The 19251-nt window shown below is 35.2% G+C and overlaps 1 protein-coding gene across 1 annotated transcript in view; it reads right to left on the reverse strand.

Moving 5' to 3' along the window:
- Window positions 1-19251, reverse strand: part of Mdga2 (MAM domain containing glycosylphosphatidylinositol anchor 2) — a 954594-nt gene that overhangs the window by 186917 nt on the left and 748426 nt on the right. Inside the window, exon 7 of the mRNA XM_004649150.3 lies at window positions 13741-14070. Within this exon, the coding sequence (XP_004649207.2) occupies window positions 13741-14070 (330 nt within the window). The remainder of the gene's footprint in view (window positions 1-13740; window positions 14071-19251) is intronic.

Genomic DNA, 19251 nt, shown 5'->3' on the forward strand with positions numbered 1-19251 from the left:
GAGCTTAGTGTTCTCAATTATTCTCTTCCCCTGAAAATCGTTGTCATCTTCTCGTCCCTAATGATTTCAGACCTGATCCTAAACTGCCCGGCAGGGTATCCATGACCCAACAGGATTTCATAGGCTCAAGTTTTTAAGTGGAATAGACTAGAAGTTAGCCACAATGTGATTAAAGTCTTTAAAACTAGTGCACCTATCAAAATGACCTGTCTTTTAGTGTATGTCAGGAGCTTGAAATCTTATGACTTGAGCTTAGTCCATTGAGTGTGTGTGACACCCTTAGGTTCTTCAGCCAGTACTTACCTGTGTTCAAAACCCCAGGTTCCACCTGAGGACATGTGAGGCCAGTGAAAGTCACTCATCCCTCCAAAGCTCAAACTTTTCAAAAACATATGAAATGAATGTAATCACCTCATACCTTTCAAATGACCTCCTGATGTCTAACTGTCCCACAAACTAAAATAAACATTCCCAACACTACATTTTTTCTGTGAATTTCTAAATAAATAAATTTCTAAATATTCTAAAATTAAATTTCTAAATATTCTAAAATTAATAAATTTCTAAATATCTATTCTGTGGCCTGAAACTTTGAAAAATATCATTATGTTCAGTCTTGTCTAATATTTACTTTACAAATTTACCAATTATGCAGTTAAAAACTGTGTATGGGGCTCTCACCACTGAAAATAGAATTGAACTCTAGGCTTGCAGGCTTTGCAAGCAGGTACTTTTAACTGCTGAGTCATCTTCCCAGACTGAATTCAAAGTATTTTTAAAATTTTATTTGATATTATAAAATTTTAACACTCCTTAGTGTGCTATAAGTTTTAGCATGTACTCTAGCTGTAGTATTCATAGTTAAAATTGTGTTATTCAGAAATAATTGCCAGCAATTTAAAATTCCAAACCTTGGGGCCACTGACTTCTGAGTTTTAGTCAAACACAATGATGAAAATGATCTTCCATGGTGAACTCATAACCATTCAATCTATGTGCATTGGCTAGAATGGATTAGATCTTCCCCAATTGGTAATTGGGATATGAGATAGACAAACAAGATGTATTGTCCTAATGCTCTTTAGTGGTATTTTAGAGTGAGGATCTAACTAAAAGTTTATCTGAATCCTTCTGGAATACTTTCATGCCTATCTACAGAAACTTCCTGATGTAAGTTATAGTAGGTTGAATGAAAATATATGTCCCCCATGGGGGGGGGGAGGTATTTTTGATTAAATTGCTACTTGAGTCTCCAGCAGGCAGAAACCTACTGAAAGAGGTGTCACTGGGGGGTGGATCTGGATCTTATCGTCTAGCCCTAAGGTTTGTTCAGAGAAGTTTGAGGTCTGGCTGTTAGTGCTTCCTGGTGTGTTGGTAGTATCACTCTACTATTGATCAATGAAAGTGAGCCATCTTCTCTTTCATGATGGAGTTTCAACTGGACTCTGTAGGCCTGAAATAAAGTCTTTCCTCCCATAACTACTTCTGGTTGGATGTTAGTCCAGCAATATGAAAGTAATTGCAACACAAGGGCTTTGTTGAAGGAATGTGAATCAGTATCAAAATCAGTAGAGATAGGAAAGGGATATCCATGTATCCTGAGTTAAAAACGGTACTGTGAGATTTAAAGCAAAATGAAGTTATAGCTATAAAGTGAACAAATTACCCAAGTTATGGGGCAGGGGACTCTATTGCTTCTCCAGAAAACAAAATCTATTATGTGATTTACAAGTGTCTCCAATGTTTGAAGACCATGTGAATAAGTAAGACATTTGGAAGTCATTATGTTTACAATTATGTTTGAAGACCATGTGAATAAGTAAGACATTTGGAAGTCATTATGTTTACAGCACATACACTAAAAATGGAATGATGCAGAGATTAGCATGGCCCTTCTATAATGGTGCTATATGGATTTGTGAGACATATTTGTTTTAAAAAGGAATCATTTTATGTATATTATAAAATGGAAACACAGATATTGGCTCCAATAATACCCTATTTATGCATTTAGAACATCAATATCCCATCATCATCATATAAAAATCCTTTCATACTAATAATCTCACAATTGTAGAAAATATCAAATTGCCTTAGACATTAAAATACATTTATTGGGAAGTAAATTTAAAGGTGGAAACATTCATATTGATCATATTTCTAGTTTCTACTTTGGAACACTTGAAATAAATACCTTTGGCTTCAGAATTTGGCAACTGCAAAGTGAAACTTTAAGACATTTCATAGATGTTAAATCTCTAGCAGAGGTACTCAGTTAGTGAGTACTTACCTATCATGAGAAAAGCTTTTGGTTCAACCTTTAGCATCACAGAAAAATAAAAGTATATTTAAAAAATATATATTTTTATTTGGCTAGGCCTGGTGACTCATACTGTCATTCCAATATTTAGCTGGGTGAAGAGATTGTGAGTTTGATGTCAGCCTTAGTGTTGCAGTCAAGTTTGCATTGCTGGTAGAAATCACCTGACCAAGAGCAACTTGTGGGAAAAAAGGTTTATTTTGGCTTACAGACTCTAAGGAAAGCTCCATGAAGGTAGGGGAAAATGATGGTATGAGCAGAGGAAGGACATCACCACTTGGCCAACATAAGATGGTCAATAACATCAGAAGAGTGTGCCAAACACTGGCAAGGGGAAACTGGCTATGATACCTATAAACCTGCCCCCAATGATGAACTGCCTCTAAGAGGCATTAATTCCCAAATATTTATCAGTTGGAAACTTAGCATTCTGAACATCTAAGTTTATGGGGGACACCTGAATCAAACCACCACACTTGGCTACAAGATGAGTTCTCAGCTAGCTTGGCCCATAGAATGAGACTTTATCTCAAAACATCAATAGTAAATCTGTTCTATCTGATGCTTGAGGATGTAGAAATTTTGCTGTTGACCAGTCAAAATTGTGATCAAACAGTCTGTCATGGCAGTCACTGTGGCTATTTTTATTTGTTGTTCTTGCAGTTGCTTTGTGATAACAAAGCAGCATCACATCTGCAGGTAAAACTGTGGAGTGGAAATACTGCCTAAGTAGGTGTACTAGTTTGAATAGATAGCCCCAATATATTCAGTGTTTTACTAGTTTGTAGTTTGCATCTGCAGCCACTTGGATGGAGGGGGTATCACTGAACAGATCTTAAGGTGTGGTGGTGGGTTTGAGATTTCAATCAAAAGACATGCAATGTGTGCCTAGCTGGAGTTTCTGAAGTGTGCTACGCTGGGTGGCTTTTCACTTTTAGACTTGTGCTTCTCTCTCTCTGCTTGAACCTGTGAAGGCAGACCAGCTTCTTCTACCATTATGGAACTTCCCCTGGATCTGTAAGCTTCAATAAATATCCCTTCCTCCATAACTGTGCCTGGTCTGGAAGTTCATCTCAGCAAACCTGAAGCTGTCTGCTACCATAGGGAAAATAATACCACATCCCAAACTTGTCTTCTTTTCCAGTCAAAACACCAGGGTTAACCCAGACATTATAGCTTTAAAATAATAACCCTAATTCATGTGCCACTATTTAAGATCAACCTAAGGGAGACATTGACACTTCATCTGTTCATTAAGATGTTTGTCGTAAGTCTTTTTTAAACTGCCTAAAGTGTTCCTAGCTGCTATAAATGTACATGCAAATTGTGGATTTGTCAGTCTCCAATATATTAGATAAACTATATTTAGCTATTTCAAATTCATGCAGCTCCTATGCCTCCATTGCTCACACTAGAAAAGGGAGGAGGGCAGAGGAAGCATAGTCAGGTTTGATCATGTATCATCAACTATTGAATACAACAAGGGAGATTATAGCTTGTAAAGCAGATTACTTTAAGATGATAACTGCAGGGAAAGTACAGATCCACTATCACTTCCATAATTATATAGTTTGAATTTTATAACCAAATTATAACCTACAAATATAATTATATGTTAAATTATTACAAAAATATATAACTAATTTAATGTAGCTAGCCAATCTTTACATTCATACTCTTGCTTGTTTTCAAAGCCTACAGGCTAGGTTCAATTACATAGCACCCACATAAAGCCAGAAGCACAAAGTGACATATACATCTGAAATTCATTTGCCTATCATCTATCTAGCTAGCTAGCTCAGTCTATCTCTACTTGCAAGTAAATCAATAAAAATGTTTATTTTTCAAAAATAAGTCGCAAATATTAGTATAGCCTGGTGTGGTGTTACACACATTTACCAGCACTCAGGAGGCAGAGGTAGAAAGATCACCATGAGCTCAAGGCCAGCCTGGGACTACAAAATGAATTCCAGGTCAGCTTGTATTAGAGTGGGACTCTACCTGGAAAATATATATGTGTGTGTGTGTGTGTGTGTGTGTGTGTGTGTGTGTGTGTGTACATATATGCATATTTACACACAGATATACATCCACATACATATGCACATACACACACACATATGTGCGTGTGCACACACACACACAAACATATATATATATATATGGTAGCAAAATAATTTACAACTAAAAATGTTTAAAGTATTTATTCTCACTCCAGTAAATACCATTGAAAGGAGCATTAATACAATTGTTACTTCCTGTGAGTGCCTATAATGGTATCTGTGACCTGTTTTAAAGATGCAAAAAAAAAAAGTCTTGGGGGCTGGAGAGATGGCTTAGCGCTTAAGGAGACTGCATGTGAAGTCAAAGGACCCAAATTTGATTCCCCAGGACCCATGTAAGCCAGATTCACAAGGCTCACATGTGTCTGGAGTTCTTTTTCAATGTTTAGAGACCTTGGTGTGCCCATACTCTCTCTGTCTCTTTTCTCTCTATCTCTCTCTGCTTGCAAGTAAATAAATAATTCTTTTTAAAGAATTCTTGGAATAGATACTCTTTATGTCACAAGACCAAATTTAAACTCTGATCATCTGATCCCTCCTCTGATATTCTCTCCTGACTCTTTTGTTCTTTTTTCTGTTCTTACTAATCTCCCTTTATTTTTGCTTTTTCACTGTTTCTCACTCCTTCAAAATGTAATCATTTCATTTAAGAGCTTACTTTTATCATCAAATGTATACATGAATACAACTTCCTGGGCCTAGGGTAAGTCCTTACACAGCCCTTAGTGCTGAGGAAGAGGTACTATATTGACTGAAGGCATCATGCAGAAGGCTTTACCTGAGATTAAACAAGTACTATGTCTGGTGTTAAAGTTAATCAAGTGTAGTCTTACTGGAATATGCACAATAATGAATCCAATCTATGTATTTTTATTTCTCCTTATGTCCACCTTCTTTAAATGGTTAGTTATTGGTTAGAAGTTGTAAGTGAATGGGCAGGTTCATGAATTCACTAAACAGTTGTGGGTGACACACTTGACTTACCACTGTGAAGCACTTGACATTATCTACTAGCTTTTAGTCCTCATTTTGAATTTCTGATACCGAATGTTCTTCTGGAAATTGTTTCTTTAAGGATGGTAGGGAAGGTCACACAAAGCAAATGGGGAAATACTAATGGTCTCAGCTGTGCATACTATGGCTATTTTTGTGGTAGGTTTCTTACCTTTATTAAGAAAACTCCAGAAACTTCATTAGGTTTTCCTAAATTCTTTCTGCCTGCTACAACTCACATATACTTTGTGATGTTTTAGCAATGCCTCCTTCAATCATTTAGCACTTTTTAACATGGCAGTAAGACTTCTGAAAGTGTTTCTACCTTAAAACATTCAAAGCCTTCTTGACTACTTAAGGGTTGTGTTAAGAGCATAGGAAATGGGACAATAGCTGCACATATTGCATCAATGCTGACTGACTCAGAATCAACATGGTGTGAGTCAAACATTTGATGTGAAAATTCACACCTCCACGTTATTTAAGTGAGAAATTGAAGTCTGTCGGGAATTTTCTATTTTTGTTATATTTTTGGTTATTTTAAACATTCATTTCAAGCAAGTGTAATATCTATTCAAAGATAGATTTTTCTGGAAGGTCATCTAGGTACTCTATATTGGTAGTTTTATGCAATTCTTTTGTGGAAACTGCAATAGACACTAAACAATGCAAGACTAATGTAAGTTAGCAGAGGTAACAATTCCATTAATATTTAATAGTTCTTGAAAGCATTTGAAATTTTAATGAAGACCTTTCAAATTTTAATAAAACCCACTTAAAGCACAAAACCCATTTTCAAATAAAGAATGTTAACAGTAAAATGTTCTTGATGAACTCATATCCTTAAATATGGATTTATGTAACCATGTCTATATAATTTAGGCTGACACTAATGCTATCTTTTACTAAAATGACAAATGTAAAGAATTACTTCTTCTATGAGCATGCTTAGAACAGAATGTGCTAAAGTGCTGGCTATGCACATACTCAAACAAAGGCACAAACCCAAGAGAACAGTATGTTGTAGTTCAGTGTCTCCCTGGGAAATCACTGAGCAACACAGTTTCTTAACACTCCAACACTAGCACAATATAGACATCTGGTTGGGCATGTTTAATTCTACTCTCAGTGGAAGGTGGACAGGTAGAGAAGAAAGCCTACAAGAAAGAAAATGAGAAGGACTATAGAAAAGATGACCCATTGTTTTTAGGGGGCTTGTCATGCTTTACAAAAGACTATGCTTCTTCCTGTCCCATATGGAAAGACAGTTATACCATTCCTATCAATAAATGCAAGTCATTTATTAAGGTTTTAAAAGGAATTTTAATATTCATGATATCAATTTTATGGGAAATGGCCAGTCAGCCACTCAGAAAAGATGAATTTGATTTCATAGTCGGGAGACACTGGAATTCAGAGCTTATTTGTTTATTTGTGGGGTTTTTTTTGTTTGCTTGCTTTCATAATGTTGTTATCTATTATGCCTTTTCAGCATAAGAGAGAGAGAGAGAGAAGCGTTCACAAATAGCATACGGACAGCAGCAAAAAAAAAAAACAATGATGTTAGGAATGATACTGGAGCAATTATAAAATTATCTCAGGTCATCTGTAACACAATTGTACCCTTTGGGCCACTGCAGCAGACAGTGATCCATCCAACAATGTGAAGTAGCTAGACAGGTGTCAGCATCTTGGAGGCCATTGAAGATGATCAGCTTTGAACTCATCCAGTCTGCCTGGTAAACTGAGGAGGAGGGTGGAGGTATCAGTGCTTTGTTGAATGAAAGCTACCTATTTCTTTCTGCTCAAAAGAGATTTGAGTTTTACCTCTGATTCTGGGTGGAAGCATGACATTCTGAACTACTCAGAACATAAGATTAAGATCTCCTCGCTTAAGGATTAATCTAACTGAACCTGTGATTACCCAGCCAATAGACCAGCCCTCACCTACAGACATGTTGAAAAGGCAAAAGGAATATTTATCCCCTTAATGAGGTAAGGTACTTAATGTCACTGAAATGCCTCCCTCCATGCGGCTGCTCACAGATCTGCATTGCCAAGCCTGCCCAATTTTCAAAAAGTGTGACTTTTCTTTATCTGTTTTACATCTCTTCTTTGGAACCTCATCAGAATCCTACCCATGCTTTCCAATACTGAAGTTTCTCACTGCTTCTCTGAAGACTGTGCACCATGTGCACCGTGCAGCTACTTGCCGATGTCCCTTGCTGAGCCTCTTGGCTTCCTGGATCCTAACTCAAAAGAAGTTACTTTTTTTCTTACTGTAACCTATCTCTGTCCTCCAAAAAGCTGTCTGGATTTATGGCTTTCCTACCCTGTTTTTTTTTTTTTAATCTCAAGTACTAATAAATTTGTCTCCAAGCTTCTAATTCTCTTCCTAAATTTTTATGAATGATACACAACCTACTAGAGGGATTCTCAGTTCCTTAACAGTAAAAACTTCTGAAAAATATGTATTTGAATGAAACATAATGAAAAATTGAGATTTTTGCCTCAATCTTTAAAAAATGTTTCTATAGACAGATGATTATTTCAGGTAAATTTAACTTAATTTCCCATAAAGCCTACTTTTAAGTTATGTTATTTCTCAATAAATATTTCCAGCATAGTTTAGAGGCCAACATACTATGTCCCCTGGACAAAATATGCCTTTTTTTTTTCCTGTTTTTGTAAATAAAGATTTATTGCAACATAGCTATATCTATTTATCAGGGGTAAAAAGCAACCCATTATCACAGTAAAGTAGAAGAGGTGTGACAGAACCATATGGTCTGAGATGCTGAAAATTACTATCTATCCCTTCACTAAAATATTTCTACCCATGGACCCTATCATTAATTCATAGTTCATTGATTAACTTTTACAATTTTGGATTCAAGAAAAGAAATAAATTTTTCTCTGGCCAGTCGTTCAGGTACTGCTTCCATGAGACTTGACCGTATGGAAGTTTCTTCTGATCAAAGCATCATTTCACATTAGATTTACATTAAGAACTTCAGTTTACATAAAACAACCTACCCTTCACTGTAGCCATTTTATAGCAATGCAGTTTTCATCAGCAAAATTTCCCAAGTTTCTTTTCCTCTTGAAATAGAACAAGGCATGGGAGCAGATTCCATTAAATGGATTTAATCATGTTTTTCTTTGCCTTCATGCACACTACAAATTCTCACTCATTTAGCAACGTAGTCATACGTTACTAAGAACTGTGTGTTTCAGATATGAATGGCTGTGCAGATACTTGCTGGCTGCCATAAGTATAGTGGCAAGACAGGTAGCAAACAGCAAAGACAAAATGTTGAAGCATGTTTCTAGTTCTTTATGACTATGCTTGCACAGTGATATTTCAATCTCTTGTTTAATCCTCTAAATCTTGCTCCACTTCATGCTATATAAAACCTCTTTGTACTCTAACAAGAGGAAAACAAATCCTAAGATACTTTTCAGAGTCTTCTGCTTTATTTGCCTACCAGATGTCTCACCATGAATTCCACAGATTACATCTCACTACTTAGATTTTCAAGACCAGATGCACATGTTTCTGAGTTTACTGTAAACACACAAGTTTATTGAGTCATGCAAGGGAATTCATGCAGTCTAATTGAACACTCAAAGAATTTATCATGAAAAAGCCATAGGGCTTTTGAGAAAAACCTGAAAATTCAAAATCTATCATAACAATTATATTCATGCAAATGAACAGCCATGTGGCAATATTCCAAAACTGCAACTGTTGTTACCAATATATTAGGCCAAACTACATGCATTATTCAGCAGGTATGTGAAGGATTTTCATCTTTAAAACTGAATTTCAACATTTAAAGTTATACTTATTGAAATTCTTAATATAGACATTTAAAATAATTCTTCCACTGTTTTAAGCCACCAGTAGACCAGTCTAAACATTATAAACATTATAGTATCATCCATAAACATTATAAAAGCAAAAGAAACAAACATGATCTTCTTATATTAATATTAGTCTTATAGAAAAACTAGAAATAAAGAATCATTTGAGTATTCCTGAAACTGTCTTCATCATCATATTCTTCTGTCCTTCCCACATCACCGCTGCCTGTATCAGCTCCAACTGTTCTTGATCTACATTGTAGAAATCATCACAATCTATACAAACTTTGAGCACAGCACTTTCCTGCTTGTATTGTAACAACATAAGAGAGTAAACTACCCCAGATCAAAGGCCATGAGTGACATCACCATGTAACAGAGAGCCCAGTGTATAAAGTACTCAGTAACGGGTGGAAAGAAATATAAACTTAAATTAAAAGCAAGAACAATAAATGATCACAACAAAGACTATATACATGATTATAGACTTAGAGAGTAATATGTTTCAATATTGAACAAATTTGTAAAGAAGGCATAAATTATCATCACATATGTTGTGTTCAGTATTCCATCCAATTCATGAGTAAAAACTCAGATACATGTAGTCTATCCAGGGTATTTTTTATTGGTGCTTGTGTATATATGTGTAGGTTTGTGTGGAGGTGTGCGTGTTCATCTACATTTGTGTGTGGGTACATACATTAGTGTGTATGTGGAAACCACAGAACAATCTCAGGTGTTCTTCAAAAACACAATCCAACATGTTTTTTGAGATAGAGTCTCACTCTAGCACAGACTGACCTGGAGTTCACTATGTAATCTCAGGGTGGCCTTGAACTCACAGCAATCCTCCCACTTCTGCCTCCCAGGTGCTGGGATTAAAGACATGCACTACTATGCTTGGCCCATCCAGCTTTTTTGAGACAGGGTCTCTCATTGGCCTGGAACTGGCCAAGTAAACTAGCTTGGCTACGCAATTGGTCTGCAGGATTTGCCTGCTTCTCCCTCTCAGCACTAGGATTACAAATGTGCATCACTATGGCTCAATGGCTGCATTCTTTCATGGGGAGTCTGGGGATCCATCTCTATTCCTCATGCTTCCATGACAGGCATTTTACCAACAGAACTAAATCTAGAGCCCCGATTATTATCTTGTGAAAATATTAATAATTCTATTAACTAGTATTTGCATTTCTGTAATGCTCTATATTTCATTGTTAAAAATCATCTGACAAGTGTTGACTATGGCATAATACATAAATAAGTGGTTTTCTATATCAGACAAACATGTTCTATAGCAACATATCCTCATATTATAAGTAAGGCATATGTCTCTTAAAACACAAACAAATGAGATTAAATGTAAGGTATTTGTATGAGAAATAAAACAGCTAGTACTTAATATCATGAAAATATTTACTACATAACAAAATAATTGACCATTTATTGGGTCAATGCTCATTTCCCTAAAATAACTGTGGCTGAGAAAATCTATATCCTATGGGGTATCCTCATAACTCCTTTTCATGGTACTGGGGACCAAATCAAGGATCTTGAACATGCCAATAATTGTTTTATCCCAATTACATCCTCAGGCCTATACATTTACATCTTAATAATTGCGTCATTTTCTTTGAGTCAGCCAACCAATTGGTATAAATTTCTTCTATAGTCTCTATAGTTATATAGAGTATTAATATAAAGTGAGACTTTCTTTCACGTTATAGCTTATTAATTCTTTGTTCAAACTCTAGCTTGTACCACATCTATTTTTGTATTTATGCCCTGTTTTTTGTGCAGTTTTCTAGGATATGGAGAAAATACTCATTTCAAAGGTATGTGTTGAATCATTAACACCTCAGATATGTGTAACTTCACTTGGCACTTAAATTCTGTTGCCCTGAGGTCAAAGTGGAACATCAAAACCAGTTTAGATATGAAGACAATGGTACATCCATTAGGTTAAGTACAATCTTTGCTACTCCTTTTCTCATATGATTTCTTGCTAGATCAGTCTCATGAGCATAGCACCTATGTGGCCAGATAAAATGGGACCTAAATTTGGCTTAATATTCTTATTTTGCTATTGTGAGCTGTTAACAATTCTTTTAGCAAAGGGGATACATTTTTATATTTAGTGGATATACAAATTTATGAATCTACCTCTGTCCTAAGAATGATAAAACATTATATGGTAACATAGATTATGCAACAGATAACATTTTTAGGAGAAAAATTAAAAAGAAGCAAAAAGAATAGGACATGTCTATTATAGAGGTAGAATGAGAGAACATAAAAATATAACTCTGGGTTCACAAACAGATCAAGTTTTTATAAACTACTCATATTTTTAATAACTTTGTACCATGCATTGTCCAAGATGTTAACTACAACAGAATACAATAGAAAGCCTCAGACTTCATAAAATATCTACTCTAGGGAGGAACTAAATTTGTCTGTGGTAGAAGGGTCATCTCATGGAGCAGGGTTTGGAAGCCTTAATACATGTCTTTTATATCTCACATAGATAACTTAGTAACCAAACATATTAAAAAGAGTTAAAATAATTAAATTATTACAACTGATATTTTATTACTAAGAGACCCTTTTTTTTTTTTGTTTGTTTGTTTTTGGATTTTCCAGGTAGGGTCTCACTCCGGCCCAGGCTGACCTGGAATTCACTATGTAGCCTCAAGGTGGCCTTAAACTCACTGAGATCCTCCTACCTCTGTCTCCCAAGTGCTGGGATTAAAGGTGTGTGCCACCACGCCTAACTCATAAGAGACCCTTTTTGAATAAGGTGTATTATCTTAACATTCTGAATTTTCTTTTTAAAGGTTTAGTAAATTTGAATTTTTGAATAAGCAGGTTAATCTTAGAATGCTCCTTTCTTCATTAGATTCTTGATTCCTTTTCAAATAGTATAGCATATGAACCAAATACCCATCAAATGAATTCATTCAGACAATAGCATTGATTCTTTGGTCTGTGTGTATGTGTGTTTGGTTGGTTTTAAAAAGGGAAACATAACTAATATACAAGAGTTAGAGAGGAGAGAGATAGAGGGGAGAGGGGGAGAGGGAGGGAGGGAAGATATAGGAGGAAACGTGAATAAAAGCAGAGAAATGAGTTGCTGCATATGGTTAGAACAATTCTGAAGTTCACTTCGAAAAATAAAGACATATACCTGGAATTGTCCTTAAATAGTAATAAATAATAATAAATCATTACAGGAAATGATTTATGTGGATGTCACTTAGTACAATTTCACCAACAATGATGATGTAGACAGTCAGTGAACATTTATCAACAACTTTCCATCAGTATCCTAAATGAATCCAGGAGTGTATGCTAGCTCAAATTTTGAGAGATCAGATAGATCAAAGGGGGATTTTGTAATCTGGAAAATGACTAATGTCAAAACATAGGTCCTTCCGTCACCCTACTCTCATTCATCACTAATTTCATTACTCTTTCTATTAATTATGAAAAATCAAAGTAAATATCCTGTAGAAAACATATTTGTAAAAAGCAAGCAAATTTTGGTAGCCTGACATGTGGACTTCTGTTCCTTAAGGAGTAAAACCAATCAAGTGTGCATTGAGAAGGCAGTAAGTGACCTGTGAATACAAATGCACAAGAGTCAAAATGATGTCTAGCTGGAAAGATAAGAGTCAGCTGTGAGGCATCCATCAAAATAGCTGGTCTCTTGCACTTGGCCTCTATGTTTTCCAAACATGTTATTCTCTTAGTTTTGTACAAAAATCTTAGATTAAAACTCAGTCTGGTAACAAATTGTCAAAGCACATATAGCTACTCTGGAATTCTCTCTATATTCAACAAATCACAAGACTTTATATCTTCTTGAGAGTTAACCTAATATGTTATCCATGACAAACCACTACAATTTTCCTCATCTATGGTTGCACCTTAATGCACAGAAGAAGTATAACTTATTTTCATGTTTACCTTTAAATGATTATAATTTAGAATTTATCTATTTACATTATGAAGAGATAATACCAAAGGTTCATCGATGATCCATACCTGATGACAACCTGAATAGCTTAATCATTAATGGAAGATGTACTTCTTATATAACATTTACTTAAATACTCCTAGATTTCTTCAAAAGATTAACTTCTTAATAATAAATAGTTTCTGTTTACATAATATTTCTAAAAATTGTCTCAACTTTAGTCATTTGTTATTTAACTTTATGAATATGATTTGAAGCTTTATATAGACTGTGCTCAATAAGAATATATTATATAATGTAGAAGCTTGCATCTCTCTTACCAACATTTTTAATATTTTATACAATTTACATAAAATCTCTTATAAACAAAAATAAAAATAATTATGTCTAAAGACAGGTGTTCACTAAAAGAAATTAACAACCAAAGTGTTCTTAGCTTGATGAAGACTATTTGGCCAAACTCAAAGAAGTGATTCTGAACATGAACTTCATCTTCACATCATACACGGGCTTCTTACCTGTGCTGCTTGAAATGTTAACATCAATACTGATATCAGAGATTCCTCCTCCCTTCAGAGAGGCCACACATGTGTATGTCCCAAAATCCGTGAATTTTAAATCAATGATATCCAAGTTTGTTGTGCCAGGAGAGATATCAGGATCAGTCTGAGTAATAACCATCCGCTCAGAACTTCTTAATGGACGACCATTTTTAAACCAGCTAAATGTTAACTCCTCAGAAGGAACAGCTTCTACTTGGCAAGATATTTTCACCTCACGCCCAATCTGGATGTTGTCATCTTTGTGATATGGATCAGGAGTGATCCAAAAGCGGCCTTTTTTTAATGCTAAAACATAAAAATTCCAGGAGTTAATGTTACTTTCATGATTTTAGGGATTCATTCACTGTCTAGGTAAAATCATCTCTGGGAAGAAATAGTGTAAAGCAGAAAACAAAATAAAATGTACCATGTTTCTTTGTTTTTTCTAAGTAGCATACAGACCAATAAATATTACTTAGATATGCCAGAAATAATCTCATTCACTAAATCACTTAGCCTGTCAACAGTGCTTTGCTATGTATCAGATGAAGTTTTACAATTATATTAAAACTATTCTTTGTCTATTTATTTATTTATTTATTTTTATTTTTATTTTTGGTTTTTCAAAGTAGAGTCTCACTCTAGCTGAGGCTGACCTGGAATTCACTATGTAGTCTCAGGGTGGCCTCGAACTCATGGCAATCCTCCTATCTCTGCCTCCCGAGTGCTGGGATTAAAGGCATGCACCACCATGCCTGGCTCTTTGTCTATTTATAATTGAATTTTAATATGCCATACTATAGTTAAGTACTATTATCATTGAATTTTTGACCAATTGTGAAATCTGTAACATAAAGTCATAGGGTGAATATGCATTCCAATTAAAACTAGTTCAATAAGAAGTGAGTGGGTTTATAGTTATAAAGTATATTCAGATATAGAAATAACCAGAACTGAAAATAATGTCAAATATTTTTGCTATGAACTTTATCATTCTACCATGAACAGATGTTTCCAGTTAATCTGCATTCAGGCTCTCTCATGCAAATGAAGAAAGTCCTCCTCCCACTGGTGGCTTAGAGTGCCTACTGCACTTGAATCCTAACAGCAATGCTCCCTGTGTCTAAGTCAGCGCTGAGTCCCAAGCTGAATCAGCAGCAATGATGGGGAGGGATTTATAGGCTTCCTAAGGGCTTATCTTAGATTGACATTAGAATTGTCCTATGGAATATATTTTTCTTTGTTTTTACAGCTGATTCTCTTATACACACATATTTTTCCCAGTGGTGTCTGAATTTTTCTTTAGCTTAATACCACTAGACTTATATAAGATGAAATGTAGCAAAAACAGTGGAAAACACATATCAGAATATAATATTCACCACTCACCTTTACCATTAAACCTGTATCTACAACGAAACTATCAAAATCTATGTGACTTTAGTGGACCTGCATATACCAGAGGCCAGTTGGCTAAATTACTGCTAGGATTAAAGGAATGCACTGCCACACCTTATCTCCCAAATTTAATCAGATTTTTATTAGTCCAAGAAAGACCAAGGACAACCATGGAATTTGGCAAGCATGAGTAGAATGAACTAGCAATGAAAGTTTCCCAATCTTGTGACAAACTCCTTCTATGTTTTGTTGCTCTTCGTTCTCCAACATTTTTTTTTTTACTTTCTTGTTTCTGTTTTAAAAAAAATAATAAAAGAGTGTGAAAAACAACATTTGAATCTCTTGCTTTATTCAAGTCATGTATGTAGGGAAACTTCTCAAGACTACATACTAGATTTGGCCCTAACCATTTGTGATGAACAAAATGTTAAAAAGGAAATTCATTTATTCAAAGTTTATAATTTATAATTTATTTACAATAAATAAATAATATTTGTATCTAGAGGAACCACAAACTATATATGTATGAATATTTTACGTGTTTGAGAAAGCCTGAGTCAGAGAAAATAAATTCACAAATTATTACTTAGAAAATGCACTGTTCCAAGAGCAATAAAAACACCAGAATATAAATTCTTACATAATATTTTAATACTGTTATTTGTTACATTATTTCATACTAGACACAATTCTTGAATAGTTTTTACACTGAACAATATTCTGAGTTGGTTACTATAGGATAAAATTATGATGCATTGTGGTGCTGTGCTACCTAGAGTCATAGATTCATATTTTTATAGACACTGAAGTATGAACTCAGTATCTTAAGTTATATCAAAATGTCCATATCTGGCTATCATACTTGGTACATAACATTGAACACATCTGGTCCTAGTCTATTATAATTCTATTACAAAAAAAGCAACTTAGAATGATAAGCTATTCTTTTCTTTTCAAAATAGATCTAGGACTTCCAGTTAAGATGGCAGCATAGGTACCACACCAAGAGGCTGGGGGAAAAAGGCAAAAAAAAAAAAAAAAATCTCAGCAAAATACACACTTTTACTAAAAAGTGAGGTGTATAGGAAATTGAAATGGCAATCAGTGGAGAAGTAGGAGAAATCCAGAGCATCCAGACCCCACACAGGCCAGCAGAAGCAACTCCAGAAGGTCTACCTACCGCGGCAGTGGCCATGATGTGCCAGAAAGCCACCAGGCTTGGCTTGAGCTGCAGGAAAAGCAAGGTGAGGGGAGCTTCCACTCACATTGGAGCTCTCTGCAAACTCAAGAAATGGGAAGGGAGAGAAGCAGTGAACAACTGAGGAGCAGATCACAAGGGAGAAGAACACATGGAACAGCAAGAGAACTAGAGCAGCTTCCACAGCCTCCCCTCCCCTACCACCAGTGCCCAGCTCCAGCTAACAGAGCAGTCCAGGGACCCAGCCAAGCCAACTTGCACTGACAGTGGGACATAAGCAAGAGCAGAGGTAACTGGGATTACACCAGAGAAGGGTCTCACCTGGTCACAAGCTGATTTGGAACCCTCAACAGATCAGAACTCTTAACCTCCTTGTTGTAAGGATTAAGGGTGTGGGTGAGGCATCACACATCCTAAGGGACAGTTAGATGATCTGGTTGTCATAATACCTACTCTTGGATAAATACTCTGAGCTGTTTTTCCTTGAAAGAGTACATTGTTTAGCTAAATTTTAGAATCTGCCTGTATTTTGTTCCACTCAGACTACTTGAATACTCTCATAGCAGGCAAACCAAACACCTAGGATCACTTTTATAGATACTCTGAGAGTCTTGAGAGCCACACCTAATGCCTTAAACTCCTACCCTGAATTTATATGACATCAGATTGTTTGATACATGTAATAATACACAGCAAACTAGAAAATCCAATTGTTAAATAACCCAGGATGCAAAATTATATACATTATAACACAAGAAACACCAAAAATCAAGACAATATATATCAACCAAAAAGTGTAAATGCATCAGAAATGACCTCCAGTGAGAATTAGTTAGAGAAAATGCCTGAGAAATATTTCAAAAGAATAATTATAAATATGCTCAAAGAAGTCAAAGAGGAAATCAAATGAATCCCAGAAAACACAGGACACTAATTTAACGAAATAAAGAGGTCAATACTAGACATAAATAAGGAAATAGAAATAATAAAGAAAAAGAAGTCAGAATTACTAGCAATGAAGAACACAGTTAATGAAATTAAAAAAAAAAAAAAAAAAAAAAAAACTCTGTAGAAAATCTCACCAGTAGAATGGATGAAGGAGAGGACAGAATATCTAAGGTAGAAGACCAGGTGGCACATCTATTACAGTCCAACAAAAAGAAAGACAAACTTATAGAAAAGTATGACTGGGAATTTCAAGATACTCAAGACACTATCAAAAGATCAAACATAAGAATTCAGGGCATAGTAGAAGGAGAAGAATTTCATTCCAAAGGCATAGTAGGCATCTTCAACAAAATCATGGAAGCAAACTTCCCCCAAACTACCAAACACACAAACAAAAGAAAAAATATTGAAAGTAGTCAGAGAGAAAATTCAAGTTATTTACAAAGGCAAGCCTATCAGGATTACAGCAGATTACTCAACATAAACTTTAAAAGCCAGAAGGGCGTGGAGAGATATATTCCAAGTCTTGAAAGATAACAACTGTGAACCAAGGTTACTTTATTCTGCAAAGTTATCCATTCAAATAGAAAGAGAAATAAGGACATTCCATGACAAAAGCAAGCTACAGGAGTATTTGAAGACAAAACCAGCTCTACATAAAATACTTGAAAGAATCCTCCATGCTGAAAAAAAAAAAAAAAAACACATATAAGGAACAAACACTACTCAAATACTAGTTAACATAAGACAGAAAAGGTAAACCTGGACGAACTACAAAAAAAATGACAAAAATGAAAACACACCTTTCAATATTATCTCTTGATATCAATGGGTTCAATGCCCCAACCAAAAGACAAAGGTTCACAGACTGGGTTAAAAAGCAAGTTCCTTCAATTTGTTGCCTCCAAGAAACCAACCTTTCTACAAAGGATGGACACTATCTTAGGGTGAAAGGTTGGAAAACGGAATTACAAGCAAATGGAAGTAGAAAACAAGCAGGGATTGCTATCCTAATAACTGACAAGGTAGACTTCAGTCCAACATTAGTTAAGAAACATAAGGAAGGTCACTTTATATTGATTAAAGGCACACTCAAACAGGAGGACATTACAATCCTAAACATATATGTACCTAACATGGGGGCTCCCAAATTCATCAAACAAACACTATTAGAACTAAGGGCACAGGTAACACCAAACATAGTGGTAATGGGTGACTTCAACACCCCACTCTCATCAATTGACAGGTCATCATGTGAAAAAATAAACAGAGAGTTATCTGGACTAAATGAGGTCATAAAGGAATGGACCTAACAGATAGCTAGAGGACATTTCATCCAAATACTGCAGAATATACATTCCTTTTGGCAGCACATGGAACATTCTCTAAAATAGACCACACATTAGGACACAAAACAAATCTTAATAAATACAAGAACATTGAAATAATTCCTACCATTCTATCTGACCACAATGGAATCAAACTACAAATCAATAGCAAGAAAGGCTATAGAGCATACACAAAATCATGGAAATTCAACAATACACTACTAAATGATGAATGGGTCAATGAAGAAATCAAGAAGGAAATCAAAAAATTTATAGAGTCAAATGCTAATAAGAACACAACATACCAAAATCTCTGGGACACATTGAAGGCAGTCCTAAGAGGTAAATTTATAGCTTTAAGTGCCTATATTAAGAAATTAGAGAGGTCTCAAGCAAACAACCTAATGCTTCCCCTTAAAGCCTTAGAAAAAGAAGAATAAGGCAAACCCAAAATCAGCAGACAGGAAGAAATAATAAAGATTAGGGCAGAAATTAATGAAATAGAAACTAAAAAAATCCAAATAATCAATGAAACAAAGAGTTGGTTCTTTGAAAGGATAAACAAGATTGATAAATCCTTAGAAAATCTGAACAAAAGAAAGAGAAGAGACACAA

This window comes from Jaculus jaculus, chromosome 7 (genome assembly GCF_020740685.1).
Source record: "Jaculus jaculus isolate mJacJac1 chromosome 7, mJacJac1.mat.Y.cur, whole genome shotgun sequence".
Lineage (NCBI taxonomy): Eukaryota > Metazoa > Chordata > Mammalia > Rodentia > Dipodidae > Jaculus > Jaculus jaculus.